Here is a 19,644-nt window from a genome sequence, read left to right on the forward strand (position 1 = left end):
TCATGTGTCACTCTCTCTCATAGCTACAAGGTGCGAGTGGATAGGCCCCATCATTTTGAGGTAAATATGTTCAAAAGTCTGAGAAATCTGTGTGTAACTTCAAGGAATGTCACTACCAAACACCTTTTTTTTCTGCAATTAAGCACACTTTTTTGGGAGTTATTCCACTACATAGTTTTTATATGTGTACAACTGTTAAGAACTGTGCTAGTTAACCGTGTGCTAATTAGCATCTTTAAGCTATAGCTTCAAAATTATCTAAAATTGTCACTACTGAAACGGTCATTAGTTTTATTCTGTGTTATTCCATAAAATTTAGTTTTTATGTGTATACAGCTGTTCAGAACTGTGCTAGGTAGCCATGTGCTGATTAGCATGTTTATGCTGGGCTTAAAAATATCTAAAACTGTCACTACCACTGTCACATTTGGTAGTGACAAAAGGGAACACACTTTATTTGGAGGAAATAAGCACAATTTTAGTATAATTATGCAATTTCTTGTATTTTAGTATGTTTTAGTAGTGTTTCAGTATGTGAGTTAAAATTCTGTAATTTGATGTGGTCGCTACCAAATCATTACTGTCACTACCGAAAATGTGCTGTCACTATTGAACCATGGGATGCTTTATCAACAGTAAAGTATATTGAATTATCAACTAACATGTTATGACAGTGTTTGGTTCAATGCATATTCAAACTAATGAATATTTAACTTTGAAATCAGTGTGATTAACTTTATGCCTTTTACATGAAAATTTGGATTCAGAATACAACAAATCTTATAAATGGGACTTGAAAGATTGTTAAAATTGTAATTAGTTGATTTACATGTGAAAACTTTTTAATAAAATAGCAAAAAATATATTTACAAGTTATGTGTAAACAAAAATCTTAATAGGTCAATATAACCATTCTTATTAAATTATATATTACTGTGTTTCAGTAGTGACAAATTTGGGGAGAGGACAAATATTCCAACACTTTCTGAAAAAACAATATAAGAATTAACTGCACAATTACTAGAAATGTGTACCTCGGATATTATACGATTTGCATACATACAAAATTTGTGCAAAAAGACATTTCCAACTCTGACTTTGAACCAGTTCTGTAGAATGGCCCATTTGTAAACCTGGACCAAAAAACCAGTCATAAAGGTCAATTTTTGGATTAAAAAAAATCATCATCCATCTGAAAGCTGAAATAAGCTTTCCATTGATGTATGGTGTGTTAGGATAGGACAATATTTGGCAGAGATACAGTACAACTATTTGAGAATCTGGATCAGGGTGCAAAGAATTGAGAAAATCGCCTTTAAAGTTGTCCAAATGAAGTTCTTAGCAATGCATATTAGTAATTAAGCGTTGATATATTTACAGTAGAAAATGTACAAAATATCTTCATGGAACATGATCTTTACTTAATATCCTAATAATTTTTGGCATAAAAAAAATATTTTGACCCATACAATGTATTTTTGGCAATTGCTACAAATGTACCCGTGCTACTTAAGACTGGTTTTGTAGTTCAGGGTCACTTTTATGAAAGTAATAACATTGTAATAAAACGTTAATACACTCCATGACATGTCTATGACAAGTCTTGTCCTGCCTAATAATAATAATAATAATAATAATCTGTTTATTTTATATAGCACCTTTCTACAGATTCAAAACTGAAAATCTCTTTGGTTATTTTACTTACAAAATGAGACTATCGTAAAAAGCTTCTTATATTACAGATTCGAAAAACGATATGGAAACATTTTCTGGAAAACAACAATGTAAAACTTAAAAAGCTTTTCAAATGCATGCAATTTACCCCAGTTTGTACTTAAGAAAAAAAAATCTGCATTATTGCATAATGCACAAGTACAAGTCAAGTTTAAGAAAAAATGGTCCTGTCTCTGTCTCATTAACATTCATCCCACGTCTGTTGTGGCAGACTGTTGTGCGCGACTCCTGTCGGCTGGTGGAGGCGCAGCGCGAGAGTCTCGTTCATCTCAGACAAGGAACTCGAGCTCCGTTGTGTTGTCCACGGCAACCGACTCACGTTATCGCTGTCATTATTGTTTCTCAGCAAAGGGAATCGTGGATTTTAACGGGTCGCTCTGCAGGTATATGATTTTGGGAATTCATTTTCAAGAACGCGGGAAAGAAGAACTTTAATTCATCTTATTTAACCACATACGCGTTGCTGTGCATTAGATAGGCCGCGCTGCCGCCAAACCAGGAAGGAGAGTTAAATTGAGCCATTTGTTTTTGTTTTCACGCTGACCGCTGCACACACCGGGGTCCTACCGGTTATGAGTGCTAACATCAAAAAGCTGTGACCTCACGGAAATACGATTTCGTTTAAACACGTCAAACTAGTCAAAGGCGTTAGTTTTACGTCACTTTTCAAGACGCATATGTCTTTATGAATGGCTTTTGTTGCTGTGCAAAATTAGCTAGCTAGCCTGCCCGCGATTCTCCTTTATATTCACGTTCTTTTGTTTTAAATTCATGAAAATGAAGTTGTATTAACCTTTTAATTAATGTTTAGATCGACTTATTAACTTGAGAGTGAATATGATATTAAAAATGTGATTTTTCATTGATAGAGAGCTCAAATGTTGCATGAGGCTTGTATTAAGTTGTTTTAATGACATTTTTAACACTATTTCTAATGTATTTAATGTGTTCATTAAGCCATATCATACTATGTTTCCCACAGGCATGTCGAAGCTAAAGCTAATATCTGCAGAAGACACTCAGTACTCAGCATCACTGTTGAAATCTATCAACGATGAGCGACACAACGGTCTATTCTGCGACGTCACCATAATCGTGCAAGACCGCAAGTTCAAGGCGCACAAATGCGTGCTGTCCGCCTCCAGTACCTACTTCCGCCAGCTGTTCTCAGTCGCTGGACAAGTTATAGAGCTGAACTTCATCAAGGCGGACATATTCGACGTGATCTTGAATTACATATACACTTCTAAAATCTACAGAGTTCGCTCGGACAGACTTGAGGATCTCATCAGCGCCGGTGATGCTTTAGGCGTGACGTTTATAGCCAATTTAGGCACCCCGCTCGCCCAAGTCAAAGGGTTACCAGGCCTGTCCAAAGAAAGTGACAACAGCAGCGTCAATTCCTCTGAGAAGAATGGCACCGAAGGTGAGAATATGCCAATCATTACTGAGACGTTCTCACTGTCCGCTGAAGAGTTCAACCTGGCGAGCGGTAATACTGAAAAGGATGTGGATTCAGACAACGATGATGTTCTGTTCGTCTCGAAAACAGAGGCTCCCCAAGCTCAAAAGACCAAGATACCTGATGTTAATAACGAAGAAGGGCCTGAAGCTAAAAAACAAAAAGTCACAAATGAGGAATCAGTCGCTCAAGAGAGAAACGACAAGCTTCCTTCTGAAATAAGTACCGCACTCCAAAATAACCTTGAGCCGGATGTTGTGCTCCTCTCAAGCCCAGAAGCCAGTAGCAACGTTCTTACTTCGCCAGTAAGAACGAGCTCAAACAGCAAACCCTCCACTCCAGTTGGTGTGAACAGCCTTCCTCCAGATCCTCACAGCACTTCACTGCTTCCAGACAACAACGAAGTACTCGGAGTCCAAAAGAAGAAAGTCCTTCTAGAGCACTCGCCAGGAAAAATCAGACTGTCGGATGTAAGGCCGACGTATAGTACCAATAACGGACCGGTTCCAGGGATAAACATGGTACCGACTGTGTTGGAGAAAAAGACGATAACTTTAGACAAAGCCTCGGAAATCGATTCGCTTTCGCCGGGTTGTAAAGTGTACGCCAATATTGGTGAAAACACCTACGATATTGTTCCAGTAAAAGACGATCCCGTGGAGGGATCGGCCCCTGGTAGGAAATCGCAAAACTTGGAAGGTGTTCCCAGTGTGACCAATCACTCACCTCGAGGAAAGAAAAAATCAAAGCTGGATCAGGAGGATCACTATGAACTTATCATGGATGGAAAGACATTTTACGTGTGCATTGTGTGCAAGCGTCCCTACGTGTGCCTGACGAGCCTCAGGCGGCACTTTAACACTCACTCGTGGGAACGAAAGTACCCGTGCCATTACTGCAGCAAGGTTTTCGCCCTGGCCGAGTACAGAACCAAACATGAAATCACCCACACGGGTGAAAGACGCTACCAGTGTTTACTGTGCAATGAAATGTTTCTCAATTATCAAATCTTGTCCACCCACTGCAAGCAGACGCACAACCAAGACCCGTCGGGAAGGAAGGAGAAAGATGACTCGTGCAACAACTTGTATCGGCTGCTGCCGTGTAAAACCTTGCAGTTCAAACCGTATTCCTTCGTGTCCGAAGAGCCGGGAGGGATTCCGGTGATTGGTGAGGATGGGACTGTCCAGCATGTAAACCCCAGCAAAGAGCACTTTACCAACCAGCCACTTCCAGCTAGCCAAAGCAAAGCACTGACCTGGGACGACATCTTTGTAGAATCGCAAGCACAAAACAGGCCGGGGGATCACGTTCGACCGGGACCACCTCCGAGGCCTATCGACCAAATAAATGCAGAAACCAGGAACGAATTTGAGTTTGTTATACCAGAGACGTACTGAGCATGCTTGAGTGTGCTGCTCTGGCTCAGGTGCCTTGTTTCTATGTACGTGTTTTAATTTGAGAGGTGGTCGTGGATCTCTAGACCATTTGATTGAAAACTCAACTTCAGTATCCATCAAGGTGCTTTAATGTATATTTAGACAATGTATTTCTTAGTGTTGGTTTACAGTTCAGTTTCACAGTCCATTATTGAATTGTAATAATGCTTCATCAGATAATACGACTAAGTAGACAATACATATTTTATGTACAGCTACATTAGATCTGTAGAGCTGACCTTTAATATTTTCTACTCCCATTTATGTTCCGGATATTACAGCCATGTTGGATGTAATTAGTAGGGATCAAGTTTGTTACAGTTATTTTTTACAATGATGTGTAAATGCTTTTTGGGAGAGCGTTACAAAAATCCCAAGTCCAAAATCAAAATTATGCCTTTCGTTTTCAAAGTATCATTTGTATGGAAGCCTGTTTCCGACACTGTGACTTTTTATCTCACAATTCTGACTTTTTTTTTTTTTAGAATTGTGAGATATAAACTCACAGTTGTGAGTTTTAAAGTCAGAATTGCATAATTAAAACTCACAGTTGTGAGTTATAAAATCAGAATTGCAAGATGAAAACAATTCTGGCTTTTTTTCTTGTAATTCTGACTTTTTTTCTCAGGATTGTGAGATATAAACTCGAAATTGCGAGTTGTAAAGTCCAGTTTTCAGGGGGGAAAAGACTGATATGTTCTGAGAATTCTGAGCTTGTCTTAATTCTGAGAAAAAAGTAAGAACTATGAGTTTATATTACACAATTCTGACTTCATAAATGCAATTGCGAGTTTATATCTTAATTCTGAGAAAAAAAGTCAGAATTGCGAGTTATATCTCAGAATTGCAAGTTTATGTCACACAGTTCTGACTTCATTACTCACAATTGCGAGTTTGTCTAAATTTTGAGAAAAACAGTTAATTGCAAGATGTAAACTAGCAATTCTAAGAAAAAAGGTCAGAATTGTGAGTTTATATGACACAGTTCTGACTTATAACTCACAATTGCAAGTTTATGTCTAAATTCTGAGAAAAAAGTCAGAATTGCAAAATGTTAACTCGCAATTCTACGAGAAAAGGTCAGAATTGTGACTATATATCAGAATTGTGAGTTTATATGACACAATTCTGACTTTATAACTCACAATTGCGAGTTTATGTTTAAATTCTGAGAAAAAAAGTCAGAATTGGAAGATGGAAACTAGCAATTTTAAGAAAAAAGGTCAGGGTTGTGAGTTATATCTCAGAATTGCGAATTTATATGACACAGTTCTGACTTTATAACTCACAATTGCGAGTTTATGTCTAAATTCAAAGAAAAAGTCAGAATTGCAAGATGTAAACTAGCAATTCTAAAAAGAAAAGTCAGAATTGTGAGTTCATAAATCGCAATTGCGAGTTTTTTTCGCAGTTCTGAGAAAAAAGTCAGAATTGCGAGATGTAAACTCGCAATTCTGAGGAAAAATCTGAATTGCGAGTTAATATCACATAATTCTGACTTTACAACTCGCAATCATGAGTTTATATCTTAATTCTGAGAAAAAAAGTGAGTTGTAAGTTTATGTCTCAGAATTGCAAATTATGTCACACAATTCCGACTTAATAACGTAATTGTAATTGCGTGTTATAAAGTCAGAATTGTGAGACATAAACTATTCTGACTTTATTTCTCAGAATTGCAAGTTTATGTCTCGCAGTTCTGACTTAATTTTAATTGCTTTAATTGATTTTAACTTGCAATTTTAAGTTTATATCTCACAATACTGACTTTATTTCTCCAAATTGCAAGCTTATTTCTCAAAGTGAGTTTATATGACATTTCTGAAAAAAAAAAGTCAGAATTGTGAGACGCAAACCCGCAATTGTGAGACAAAAGTTGGATTTGTGAGATAAAAATTGCAGTTACCTTTTTTGGTTTTTATTCAGTGGCAGAAATAAGCTTCCATACATTTGAAAGAGACGCTAATTTTCCTGTCGGCTTCGTATTGTAATTATTAATGATTGTTTGGCACTAGATAGTTCAGTGTTAATGGCAGGTTTCGCTCCTGCGGTAAGAAAAGGTGAATGTTCGTATTTATAGTTTTTTGATTGTCAGCAGGTTTTAAGAAGGATGGAGTAAATATGTGAATTTTTATGTCATCTGTCCAGTAATTATTATGTTTTACGGTTGTTTATTTATATGCTGGCCATATATCCTGATTATTTTCCCAGACAGTAATCGAGACCTAAAGAGAAATATTCATCCCTCCTGCGCTCAAGTCTAGAGAAACAAGATACTGAATTGTTCAGGGTAATCAAAGGGTCATGTTGGTAATACAGAGGACCTGAATATTTTGTACATATATCATTTTTTAAACTTATTTTTTCAGCATAGTTTTATCGATTATTTTAGCTATGTGGGCTGTGAGAAGAATCTGTGAATACGATGAGATTCCTTCAGTCAGAACTAGTGCTTTAACACCATAACCATGTACACGATAGTACTGAAGACCTTCATTTTAACACTTTCTTCCCTTTTGGAACCTATTTATTATTAGGTCTTAGTGTGATATAGAACGAAATAAAACTTTGAAGAAAGTGCACATGGATTTCTTTTATTTCCAAGAGCATCATGAAAGTGATTAGTATTTTCAGGATCATAACCACCAGCCAATATCTTGTGGATGAGCATATTATAATGCACTGATTCATGAATATAATCTGTACGGTTCCACACGATGAGGGATAAATGGATTCAATGGTCAAACGCCCTGGACCACAAAACCAGTCATAAGGGTCAATATTCTGAAATTAAGATTTATATATCACCTGAAAGCTGAATAAGCTTTCTATTGATGTATGTATTTGGCCGAGATACAACTATTTGAAAATCTGGAATCTGAGGGTGATCTAAAAAAATCTAAAATTTGAGAAAATCACCTTTAAAGTTGTCCAAATGAACTTTTTAGCAATGCATGTTGCTAATCAAAAAATAAGTTTTGATATATTTATTCACAGAACATGATCTTTATTTAATATCCTAATGACTTTTGGCATAAAAAAATACATTGACTCATACAATGTATTTTTGGCTATTACTACAAATATATCCGTGCTACTTAAGACTGGTTTTGTGGTCCAGGGTCACATATTTGGAAATGCACATGTGATAATGCAGCAGAAAAACTATTTTACTATACTGATGGCTATACGGTTTAATACTGAGCTGAACTATCAGTCTTTCATTTTAAGATTTTAACATCAAATGTAAACAATGCTTTCATGTGACATGAATGTGGACAGAAATTAACAATGGAGGCATAGATCCACTTTACAAGTTTTCTTTATAGCATGTGACACCACCAGTTGCACCCAAACGTCAACCAGGAAGTAATAAAATTAGTAGTAATATCTCTACTCACATCAGTAAAGGACAATGTTCTTGATATAAATCAAGCACATGAAGTACAGTGACTTGACATTCACAGTGAACACACAAACAGACGAAAAGGAACACTAGAAGTCTTAAGACTCAATTCTGTTGTGTTACGAGAAGGCAGTTTGATTGTTCGGTATATGTACAACATATACAGCTTTGCACACGTGCTGATATCATATTTGCATTGTGGAGGGACTTTCTGTTATTACATAGTGAACAATTGTAAGTTTATATAATGGTTACTTATAAAGCTAAGCCTGCTTTTTTACATTCGTCCTGTCGGCAACACAGAACGGCTGACGAATGTGAGATGTACAGGTTTTGAAAGCCCTCTCGTTCTTCGTACCACTATGTAAGAGCTTATTACGTTGCATAAATCAAGCAAAAGATATTTTTGTCACAAGATAAATCGAATTTGTGACATGATTGTGTGCTTGACGTAATGCAGAAGAAACACCACATACAGATCTTAGATCCTAATGAAGCGCCCAGAACAAAAAGTAAGATTCGGCCTAAATATATGTACAGTTCTTTGCAATCTAGCTGCCCGAAACAGTAAAAAATAACTCAAGTAATTCTCTAGAACTGTGTGAATACAGTAAAATCTGAAAAGACAATAAAGTGCAAATCAATTGCTAGATAAGATAAAAGACTGTTCCTCGTGCCGAGGCGACGCAAAACACTTTGTGCCACTTTGGAAGGGAAAAGTTCACATTATGGAGAGGAAATCACAAGTAGGCGACCCACGGATGTTACCTATAACAGGAAGAAGAGGCGAGCCGGGTGGAGCTGTACTAGAAGCGGACACATTTTAAGGCTTATCTGTGAACAGTCTTGATCTCGTAGTTTTTATTAGATATAGTCCTCTTGGATCGAGGCTACGTAATGTGAATATTTTACACGTCGGGTTTGAATCTTGTCAAGGTTTAATGTTGCATATTACATCTGCTGAATGGTGATGAATGACTGCGGTTAATGCTGTAGTCTCTCTATACTTAACCCGCCACACAGGTGAATCTCCTCTGCAAAGGTCGTTCGTTCTGAACAATGATGGGGTACATTAATATCCAAAAATGCCCAGTGCCAGTTCTTTCATGGCAGGAAAATGTCCTCCTTAAGACTGGTCCCTTAGGGGCTGTACGGCGGGGGCTTCTCATCAGGTGGGTAATAAGGTGGAGAATAACGAGGCGGGATCATATTCGGCCACATGTGACTTGCTCCAGACTGGGAGTCATCAGACAGGCCTGACGAGTCAGGAAACATGCTGGCGCCCTGCAAAAACACAATAGCACACATGGTCATATTATACACAAAAAGTGCAATTTCATAAAAGCGCTGATGGGAGGGAAAAATTCTGCATGTGATTTACACATAATGGACACAAAACACAGCTGGATTTTATATAATTTTAACGCTAAAAGCGTTAAAATTATATATAAATTATATAAATTATAAAATATATATATATAAACAAGGCAACATTTCTCATTTTTGGTAGTTTTCTTACTATATAAACAAAACCAAATAAACTATAACTAATAAATAAAAATGTATAAATATTATATATTATTTAGACATAAACCAAAAACAAACCAATTAGCCAAAAAGATTACAGCTTTTAAAACTATTCAAGTGAAAACTGAAAATATAAATTTAAAATAAATATATTAATTTATGTCTGTTAATTAATTTTCATAGTGCAATCAGTTATTTTTAAAAATGTATGCAAATAAATTATAAGCACAAAAAATGATTTCCCTGCTATGATAATATTTCATTTATAAATATTAAAATATTCATTTTTTATTATTGATATCCTGTTTTTTTTTTTAATTTTTGTTACAAAAAAAACCCCGAAATAAATGAAAACAATAAATAAAAATTAATAAACATTATGTATTATTTAGAAAAATGTCAAAACACAAAATTAGAGCTTAGAGAATATAAAAATAAAATGTAATTCAAAATATTAACAAAAACTGTAATAGGATATCATGGATGAAAAAACTAAACAAAAAACTTCTCTCTATAAATTAAATGTTTTAATTTTGTACCAGAGAAATTAATTCTTATTGTTTATTTGCAAACATTTTAAAAATAACTGATTGCAGTTAACATTAATTGACAGGCTAAATAAATAAATAAATAAATAAATAAAAAATAATATACAATGTAAAAAGTATATTCTATTATATTATATTTAGAATAGTGCTATCAAATTGATATTATTCGTGTAAAATAAAAGTTTAATAGGTGTGTGTGCTGGGTATATTTATATGTATATATAAATACACAGACACATGTATATATATATATATATATATATATAGCCAAAAATATATGGGTCAAAATTATCCTTAATTCCTTATCCTTAATAAATACTTAATTCCTTAGAATTTTAAGTAAACATCGTGTTTCATGAAGATATTTCGTAAATTTCCTGTCGTAAATATATCAAAACTTTTTTGATTATTACTAATTTTTGATTAGTAATATGCATTGCTAAGAACTTCATTTGGGCAACTTTAAAGGCAATTTTCTCAATAATTAGATTTTTTTTGCACCCTCCCAGCACTGGGGTTGCATGAGTTGTGGCAGGAAGGGCATCCAGCATAAAACATGTGCCAAATCGGCTGTGCGGATCACTCTCCGTATGGTTTGTTACATCAAATTTGTATCAGTTTTATCATGAAGAATTTTTGGGTATAATATGTCACAGTTGACTTTGCTATTCCACTTACATATATGAACTATAGGTTTGACTGTATGTGTGTATATTTATACATATATTAAGTAAACACAAACCTTCATTTTGGATGCCATTAATTGTGATTAATCGATCTGACAGCACTAATTTAGAATTTTCATCTCATCAAATAAGCATTATATTAAAAATCTGTATCATTTGCTAAAGTGACTTATAAATGCCCACTGAAGCATGACAGCTCAAAGCGAATGCGATTACCTGAAGGTCATAGGCAGTGTATGGAGGTAAGCAGGGGGCAGTGTTGTAAAAAGAGTTATTGGATGTGGTGGGTCCGGGAGTCTCAGGGGGAGGAGGAATAGGGAGAGGTTCTGGCTCACAGGAATCTGGTGCTGCAGTAGGCATCTTTAAAAAAAAAGACCCAATGAATGTCACAGGTTCTCAGAAATCACACAAAATGCATTTATACAGTCATGGCCAAAACTATCAGCACCCTTGCAATTCTGTCAGAAAATGCAACACTTTAGTGTCAGAAAATTGTTCCAATTGCAAATGTTTTGGTATTCACATGCTTATTATTTTTGTTTGCACTGCAACAACACAAAAAAAAAAACAGAGAAGAAAAGTCAAACTTGATAAAATTTCACAGAACTCAAAAATGGACTGGACAAAATTATTGGCACCTTGTCAAAATTGTAGAAAAAATAATTGCTTTTCAAGCATGTGATGCTCCTGTAATTTGTATTTAGACACACCTGTGGCAAGTAACAGGTGTGGGCAATATAGTAATCACACTTGCAACCAGTTAAAATAGAGATAAGTTGACTCAACCATTGTGTTTTGTGTTACGCTGAGCATGGAGAAAAGAGCTGTCTGTGCATTTGAGAGAAAAAAATTGTGGAAAAACATAGACAATCTCAAGGCTACAAGTCCATCTCCAGAGATCTTAATGTTACTGTGTCCACTGTGCACAATATCATCAAGAGGTTTACAGCCCATGGCACTATAGCTAACCTCGCTGGACGTGGACGGAAGAGCAAAATTAATGGAAAATGACAACAAAGGATTGTTTGAATGGTGGATAAAGAGCCCTGATTAACTTCCAAACAAATTCAAGCTGATCTGCAGACACAGGGTACAACAGTGTCAGCTCACACTATCCGTCACCATCTGAATGAAAAGGGACGCTATGGTAGGAGACCCAGGAGGACACCACTGCTGACACAAAGGCATAAAAAAGCAAGACTGGAGTTTGCCAAAACTTATGTGACCAAACCACAATCCTTCTGGGAGAACGTACTGTGGACAGATGAGACAAAAGGAGAGCTTTTTGGTAAAGGACATCATTGCACTGTTTTCAGAAAAAGAAACTAGGCCTTTAAAGAAAAGAACACAGTCCCTACAGTCAAACATGGTGGAGGTTCAAAGATGTTTTGGGGCTGTGGCACTGGATGCCTTGACTGTGTGAACGATATCATGAAACCTGATTATTACCAAAGAATTTTGGGACGCAACGTAGTGGCCAGTGTCAGAAAGCTGCGTCTCCACCAGAGGTCATGGTTCTTCCAGCAGGACAATTTCCCAAAACACACTTCAAGAAGCACTCAGAAATGGTTATAACCAAAGTGCTTGAGAGTTCTGAAATGGCCAGTAGTCCAGATCCGAATCCCATAGAACACCTGTGGAGAGATCTCAAAACAGCAGTTTGGAGAAAGCATCTTTCAAATCTGAATGACCTGGAGCAGTTTGCAAAAGAAGAGTGGTCCAAAATTTTAATAGAGAGGTGTAAGAAACTCATTCATGGTTACAGGAAGTGATTGATTTCAGTTATTTTTTCCAAAGAGGATGCTTCCAAATCTTAAGTCAAGGGTGCCAATAATTTTGTCCAGTGCATTTTTTGGGTTCTGTGTGAAAATTGTATCAGATTCGACTTTTCTTCTCTATTTTTTTGTGTTGTTCCAATGCAAACAAAAAAATAAATGTGAGTACCAAAACATTTGCAACTGCAACAATTTTCTGAAAGAAGGGTTGCATTTTCTGACAGAATTGCAAGGGTGCCAATATCTTTGGCCATGACTGCACACGTTGTTTGCGCTGCATTTCAATCTCACCATGTCCTTGAATCCCCCCAGCACCGCGGCGGTGATGATGCCCAGAAACAGAGCAACGATGTTGAGGATAGTAGCAGACCACAGCAGGTGGTAAAGATGCACAACGTCCTGGCAGCTCCGCACCTCTGTGTACTCATGGTACCCTCCTCGCAGTTCCACTCGACTGAGGCGGCGAGGGGAGAAATGTGTTATTGCGAGAAGCTCATAAAAGAAATAAGACACATAGAGGTGAAAGGCTGTGCAACGAAAGAGATTAAGCATGACAAAACAGCGATTCATGCAAAAGGAAAGAACAAAACCATCTGCATACCAGTGCACATCACTCTTAAGAAGAGCATGAAATGGATAAATATATCCAGTCTCCTTATTTAAGCTCACGGTCATCAAAGACTACTTTTATTCTAAATTATTGCTGTCTCTCCTCACCTGTGAAACGGGAACCAGAGAACGCTAAATCTTAGTTCCTTTCACTTCACGAGTAAAGTAACTGTACGAAAAGTACAGCGACTGTATGTAGCCACAACAACAAATAATGGGCTGTCAATGTCATTGAGGGACTAAAAGTGAAAAAACCTACTTCCAAATCATGGAGGATTTCCTAAATTTTTTCATAACATCTTTACTCTGAAGTCCCATAAGAGGATGCTCTCTGAAACATAAATAAACACAAATGTTCTTTCGAACAGAGCTGAATTTCAGGAATAAAAGCACACACCATACAAGCAAATATAAACCAGAACCAAGGTAAAACAAAGATAGCATAGTTGTTGTTGGGGTATTTTTTTTTTCTTTTCAGATTGCCTGTTTGCAGAAGGTATCCTAGGAGGAATGTATCCAAATAGGACTCGCTCACACACACACATACTTGCCACAGTTGTAAAGGTCACAGCAGTAGCAGGTGTTGCTCTTCACTCGCAGGGGACAGGAGACCCGAGATGCGGTGTTACAGTGGACCTGCAAGACAGATGTGTTTTCTATACTAGTAACCCTTAAATTCAGAGGCTTGTAATTCAGCAAGAGCGCTTCTCTCAGGCTGACGACTCACATCTAAATCAAACGCTGTCCCGCTGGAGTAATATTCACATCGGCCGGCATATAGAGGTCTGAGGTCCTTTGAAACAACAACAGCAGTATGCCATGACAGAGTGTCAACTGAAAAATTTTATTTTACAGTAGCATGGTGTGGAAGCACTTACTATATGTCTTGCAGCAAAAACGCCATCAACTATAGCACAACAGAAGGCCGCCACCACTCCGAAGCTGATGAAGACAATGGAGGCCACCAGCTGTAAGCAGAACACCAATGTCAGCGTATTCACCTGCTGTAGTAGCAGTGACACCTGGGTACTACTCCTGTGTGCAATTCGTTATGGAGACAGATAGAGTGGTTTGTCTATTACGGGATATGGAGATAACCTGTGCTGAATGGATTCTGCCTTATTGGCACTTAACTTCACTGATTTCCCTGCCATTTCACAACCAAGCATTTAGATACCAGTCCCTCTATTCTGGCTGCAGTCAAAGGCACTTTGCACAGGTGTGTCTTGTGGCATTATGTAATTGGGAATACGGAAAACATTTAACTGCCCAATTCTAATTAATAAATAATGCTCTTTTGAGTGTTTTGACATATCTAACCTAAATCAATCCATATCTCAAAACAATGAATTCTCACTCTTTTCTAATTTAACAAAAAATTATATCTTATGTATATAAATATTCTTATTATAAATAATAAAATATACATAACCAGTCAAAAGTTTTTGAACAGTAACATTTGTAATGTTTTTTTAAAAAGTTTTCTGCTCACTAAGCCTGCATTTATTTGAACCAAAGTACAACAAAAACAAAACAATTTTGAAATATTTTTACTATTTAAAATGAATGCTTTTTTTAAAATAAATTTTAAAATGTAATTTATTCCTGTGATTTTAAAGCTGAATTATTAGCATCATTACTCCAGTCACATGATCCTTCAGAAATCATTCTAATATTCTGATTTGCTGCTCAAAAAACATTTATTATTATTATTATTATGTTGAAAACATCGGAGTAGAATTTTTTCAGGTTTCTTTGATTAATAGAAAGTTTCTAGTAAACTAATCAGTTTAAAGCATCCTTGCTAAATAAAAGTATTAATTTCTGTAATTTCTTACAATATATATATATATGTATATATATATATACTAACTCCATGCTTTTTAATGGTATAGTGTATAATGTTACAAAAGCTTTTATTTCAGATAAATGCTGATCTTTGGCTCTTTCTATTTAGATCTTTCTATCAAAGAATCCTGAAAAAAATGTACTCAACTGTTTAAATATTGATAATAATAGTACTACTACTAATAATAGCAATAATAATAAATGTTAATTGAACAGCAAATCAGCATATTAGAATGATTTCTGATGGATTATGTTAAACTGGTTAAACTCAAGACTGGAGTAATGAGTAATTTAGCTTTGATTACAGGAATAAATTACATTTTAAAATATATTCAAATAGAAAGCAGTTGTTTTAAATAGAAAAAATATTTTACAATATTACTGCTTTTGCAGTATTTTTGAATTCTTTAAAAAAACAGTGTGTAATATTAATATCCTACTGTTCAAACATTTTGGGCTAAAGATATTTCAAACATATTTTTTGAAAGCAATTAATATTGAGCAAGCATGCATTAAACTGATCAAAAGTAATAGTAAAGACATTTATACTGTTACAAAAGAATTTTAGAAAAAAAATTCAGTTCACACACAAAAAAATGTTTTTTTGAAACTGATTTCAACAGTGATAATAATGCAACATCGTTTAAGCACCAAATCACCACATTAGAATGATTTCTTCAAGATCAAGTGACACTAAAAACTGTAATTATGCTTATAATTGTAATATTTTACAATATTACTGTTCTTACGGTATTTTTGATTAAAAAAATTTATCCTTGATAAGTATACAATACTACTTTTAAATATTAGTTTATGTAATGTTTAAATACTGTAATAACACTTTTGTTTTTTATTGTTATCATGTTTTTATTGTGTTAGTTAGCTGTATTTTGTAGTTATTTTTACTTTATATCAAAATAACCCAGCTGCAGTTTGATTGAGATTAGTTCGAATGCACAATGAAAAACATGATTTCTGAAAATTGTTAAAAACGGAGTTATCTGTTTTTGCAAATAAACTCTTCATATTACAGTAAATATGTATATATGAAGAGTTCAGATGCAAAAGCCTCTAAGTCCATCTGATGTATTTCTTTAAAATTAGTATTTTTTTTGGCTACTTTGTATAGGTTTCTATGTAAGTACTGGTACTTCTGATTGGGCTAAGGCTGGAATTTAGCAAGTGTGAAGTAAAAGTATTTGATGGACGTACTATGTGTCAGGAGAATTCACTCAGTATCATTATCTCATTTTTGACCGAGATGGCTTTTAGCTGGTTTTGCATCTGAACTCTTCAAATATATACAGCAGTCAACATTTGAAGTGGATCAATACCAAAAAGTTGTCCTAAAGCTAAAACAATACCCGTTCTTGTCTTAGGACTATTTTGATGAACTTTTTTGACCCACTTCAAATGTTAACTACTGTATATATATATATATAGCTACATGAACTGAGTAAACCTGTAGATCATGTTCTCCAGCATTATTAGAAAACTATCCAAAGAGCATCTTGTGCTTCACTGGAAACAAGAACATCTGACCTTCTGTACAAAAGGATTTGACATGCTCAATTCTACAAATTCACTTATTTGATTATGGACCTAGAAATAGTGCAAAAGCATCATAACGCTTAATTCCTTGTTTTACATTGTTCAAAAACTAAACCTTGCTTATTTCCAGATTTATAAAAATGTCTGACTTCCAGCTCTAACCAAGGGTGGTGTGTGCATCCTGCACTCTCCCAGCAGTAAGTGTCCCTGTGTGTCTATGATCCGGCCAGTCATGCCACCCTCATGCATTCTTTATTTGGATTGTGGCACCTCCTATTCCCTCTGCACTGCAATGGCTTCTGAACATTCCTGTCTGGACATCCATCCCGCTCCCCTTACACCGAGCTATTTCTGGGTGCATCTCACCACAGGGCCTGCAGCATGCCCTGCTATTTGAGCTCAAACTTGTGAGCCGTTTCTGCCATCATGACGTGACTAAAAACAAGCATCTGATTCTTGAAAATGTGTTTGTTTGTGCAAGTATTTGGCTAGAAATCTCAACTGGATGATGGAATGCACAAGCACAGAATCTGATATGAGGAGTGTAATGAAAGACTCCTTACCATCTGCCTCTTATTCTCTATCAAATGGGCGCCAATGATTCCCAGAAAGGATCCGAAGCCGAGCTGAAAATATCACAGGGTGAAACTCTGTCAGTTGCAACTGTATATAAAATATCAACCTATTTTCAAAGACACTTTATTAGGATGCCACATGCAATTTTCCATTTCCACAAAGCCTTTGGTATAGCATAGTTCATTTTATGGTGTGGTTAACATCTGAGTTAAGAGCTATTTATGAAATCTGGCCATGTCCCCACCATATAGTATTTCAAAACAGCCAATTCCCACCTGTTACTTGTGCACAAACGTTCTGGAGGGTTACTTAAGCTTGTATGTTTTTCCTAAAGTGTTGAACAAAATGATACTTGCTGTTGAATAATAAATGGACGAGTTCAATCAGTTCAACCTTACAGTAATGAGGTAATGGCCACCGGTCACCATAATGGTGGGCCAAGCGTAAAATAATTAAACACGAGGCCTTGCAGTACTTTACATCACAAACCCATTTATAGACCAAGAGAACGGTTGCCAGCGCACGCCTATGAACATTAGTAGCATACTTACAATGACTCCTGGATAGTAGCCACCGACTGTGATGTTTTGTGTCCTGGTAGTAGCGGCCAGACCAAAGACCAAGATGAGTATGGAGACAATAAGCAGCATCACTGTTACAATGATGGACTTTCTTTTCCTCCTCTTAAACGATCCTGGAAAAGACAATGGAGTAGGAAGATGGGACAACACGCCCTTCCCTTGGGCAGCATTTGTTTACTCATGCTTTCATTTTAGGACGTTCGTTTTGAGGTAATGCAAAGCTAAACAACCAGTGTATTTGACCTCTTGAATGTCTGTAGTAGCTACAACTGCAAAGGCACTGCCACAACCCAGAAACCCAGATAAATGTAGGTGATGTCATTTTAAGGGTTCCCACCACTAAATAAAAACATGTTTTGATAGCATATTAATACAGTTTCACCTACGGTTGTGTATTTTTACTAACAATATCAAACGACATTCGTTGGGGACATCCGAGACATGCGGGAATGTAGGTTACGGGACGCTTATTTCTCTCCCGTGGTGGTATATTCTAATAATTACGATGAACAAACGTTTATAATCGCATTTAAATGTATATACATGCGTAAATTGTCCACAGTTTGAGCATAATGCACTGCAGGCGCAGTGAATGCCATTGACCTTGTACTTACCCATCGCATCTGAGATAGGTATACCGCTGCCTTGCGCATTCAGCCCCGCTGGCATTGTAACGTCAGGATATGCAGCATTAGCTGCAGTTATGACTTCAAGTCAAAAACGAAGAACCTAGTCAATGAGACAAAGATGCCTTTCCTCAGAGTTAATGAGTGGAAACTCTCTTCCTGCCGTGGCATTCTCTGACACCATGCGTCTGCCGTGTACCCGCGCTGCTTCTCTCATCAGCATCTGGGTCTGTTGTTCATGAATCCGCTGCCCTCATCCCTTCAGCAGAACGCCGCACGGAGCACAGCACTGCGCGTGCGCAAGGCACAACCGCTCGCTGTTTGAGTGGGTCAGGAGGAGCAGTAGTGAGCCATTTCGATTCGGTTCTTTCCGTTTCAGAAGTCACCTGTTCGAAAACAGATCCAGAAGTTCTTAACGTCATGAAGTTGTTGTCCCTGAATGCATGTAACACGCTTTAAACGTTCAAGTGGAGTCATGTGTGGGCACAAATTGTTGTTTATTACTTAAGGCTGTTTATAATTTCATGCTTCCTTTCAAGCAGCTTGCAGCAATGATTCACTTTATAAAAACTTCGTCATTTAGAACTTCAGTAGAATTCCAAAAGAATGACTAAACCATTTACATCTTCTTGCATGCATTTGCTGGACTATGGCAAGCTGTTTCAGTGTAAAATATTCCCAGCATTACTCGTCGTAATCAGGGGCGTCGTAGTTGGGTGAAAAGTGGGACTAAATTACCAGGGCCCCAAGTGGGGGGGAGGGCCCCTGAGGAGTGAAATTTTATTTTCCTTTAAATATAATTTTAAGATCACAATAAATGTTGTTAACTAATGTAAATGCTAATATTTTGGGTAAATGCATCAGTTGATTGATGTATTAAATGGTGTCCAAGTACATATAGTGTCTGAGGACAGGCACCCTCTCCCTTGCACGAAATGGTTTAGTCCACCTTCACCGGGCTTTTTTTGAAACGGCAGACGGCAGTGCATAACTGTGCTATGGAAGATGATGTCTAAAAGCTAAATCCGGTTCTCAGAAAAGAGAGGCAAGAAAGGGATAAAAAAAAGAAATGAGGGAAAGCAACTGCTAACAGACTTCTTTCCCAAGAAAGGTGAGCCCAAAATGTGAGAGCAAATAGTCTACAAATGAACTCCTGCTGTGGTTACAAAACACTTCAATACCATGAAGTACGGGGGGCCCATGGCCACTGCTTGTGCATAGGGCCCAGAATTTGGTGCTACGCCCCTGGTCGTAATGACATTTTTATTAGTAGCAA

The 19,644-nt window shown here is 36.6% G+C and overlaps 2 protein-coding genes across 3 annotated transcripts; one reads left to right on the forward strand and one right to left on the reverse strand.

Moving 5' to 3' along the window:
* Positions 1 to 1,991: 1,991 nt before the first annotated feature.
* zbtb33 (zinc finger and BTB domain containing 33) lies at positions 1,992 to 7,217 on the forward strand. Its single transcript, XM_051127758.1, has 2 exons — positions 1,992 to 2,117; positions 2,717 to 7,217. The coding sequence occupies exon 2, from the start codon at positions 2,719 to 2,721 to the stop codon at positions 4,594 to 4,596; it is 1,878 nt and encodes a 625-aa protein (XP_050983715.1). The 5' UTR covers positions 1,992 to 2,117; positions 2,717 to 2,718; the 3' UTR covers positions 4,597 to 7,217.
* Positions 7,218 to 8,432: 1,215 nt separating this feature from the next.
* On the reverse strand, positions 8,433 to 18,686 carry tmem255a (transmembrane protein 255A). Of its 2 annotated transcripts, XM_051127759.1 has the most exons (10): positions 18,357 to 18,686; positions 17,713 to 17,855; positions 17,149 to 17,211; positions 14,065 to 14,154; positions 13,914 to 13,979; positions 13,734 to 13,822; positions 13,446 to 13,517; positions 12,869 to 13,031; positions 11,019 to 11,162; positions 8,433 to 9,325 (listed from the first exon to the last, which is right to left on the reverse strand). In XM_051127759.1, exons 1-10 carry the CDS (start codon positions 18,409 to 18,411, stop codon positions 9,182 to 9,184), a joined length of 1,029 nt encoding a protein of 342 aa, XP_050983716.1. In that variant the 5' UTR covers positions 18,412 to 18,686; the 3' UTR covers positions 8,433 to 9,181. The 2 variants fall into 2 exon arrangements, with proteins under 2 accessions (XP_050983716.1, XP_050983717.1); XM_051127760.1 differs by lacking the exon at positions 13,446 to 13,517.
* Positions 18,687 to 19,644: the final 958 nt, after the last annotated feature.

Source organism: Labeo rohita, chromosome 14, assembly GCF_022985175.1.
Source record: "Labeo rohita strain BAU-BD-2019 chromosome 14, IGBB_LRoh.1.0, whole genome shotgun sequence".
In the NCBI taxonomy this organism is placed as follows: domain Eukaryota; kingdom Metazoa; phylum Chordata; class Actinopteri; order Cypriniformes; family Cyprinidae; genus Labeo; species Labeo rohita.

What these genes read in the sequence shown, in the direction of transcription:
- zbtb33 (XM_051127758.1), top strand. Translation starts at nt 2,719, where the DNA reads ATGTCGAAGCTAAAGCTAATATCTGCAGAAGACACTCAGTACTCAGCA.
- tmem255a (XM_051127759.1), bottom strand. Translation starts at nt 18,411, where the DNA reads ATGCCAGCGGGGCTGAATGCGCAAGGCAGCGGTATACCTATCTCAGAT. An exon ending in TGGGGGGATTCAAGGACATG is followed by an intron (nt 11,163 to 12,868) that starts GTGAGATTGAAA and finishes TTTTTTTTAAAG; the next exon opens with ATGCCTACTGCAGCACCAGA. An exon ending in ACACTGCCTATGACCTTCAG is followed by an intron (nt 9,326 to 11,018) that starts GTAATCGCATTC and finishes GTGTTTTTGCAG; the next exon opens with GGCGCCAGCATGTTTCCTGA.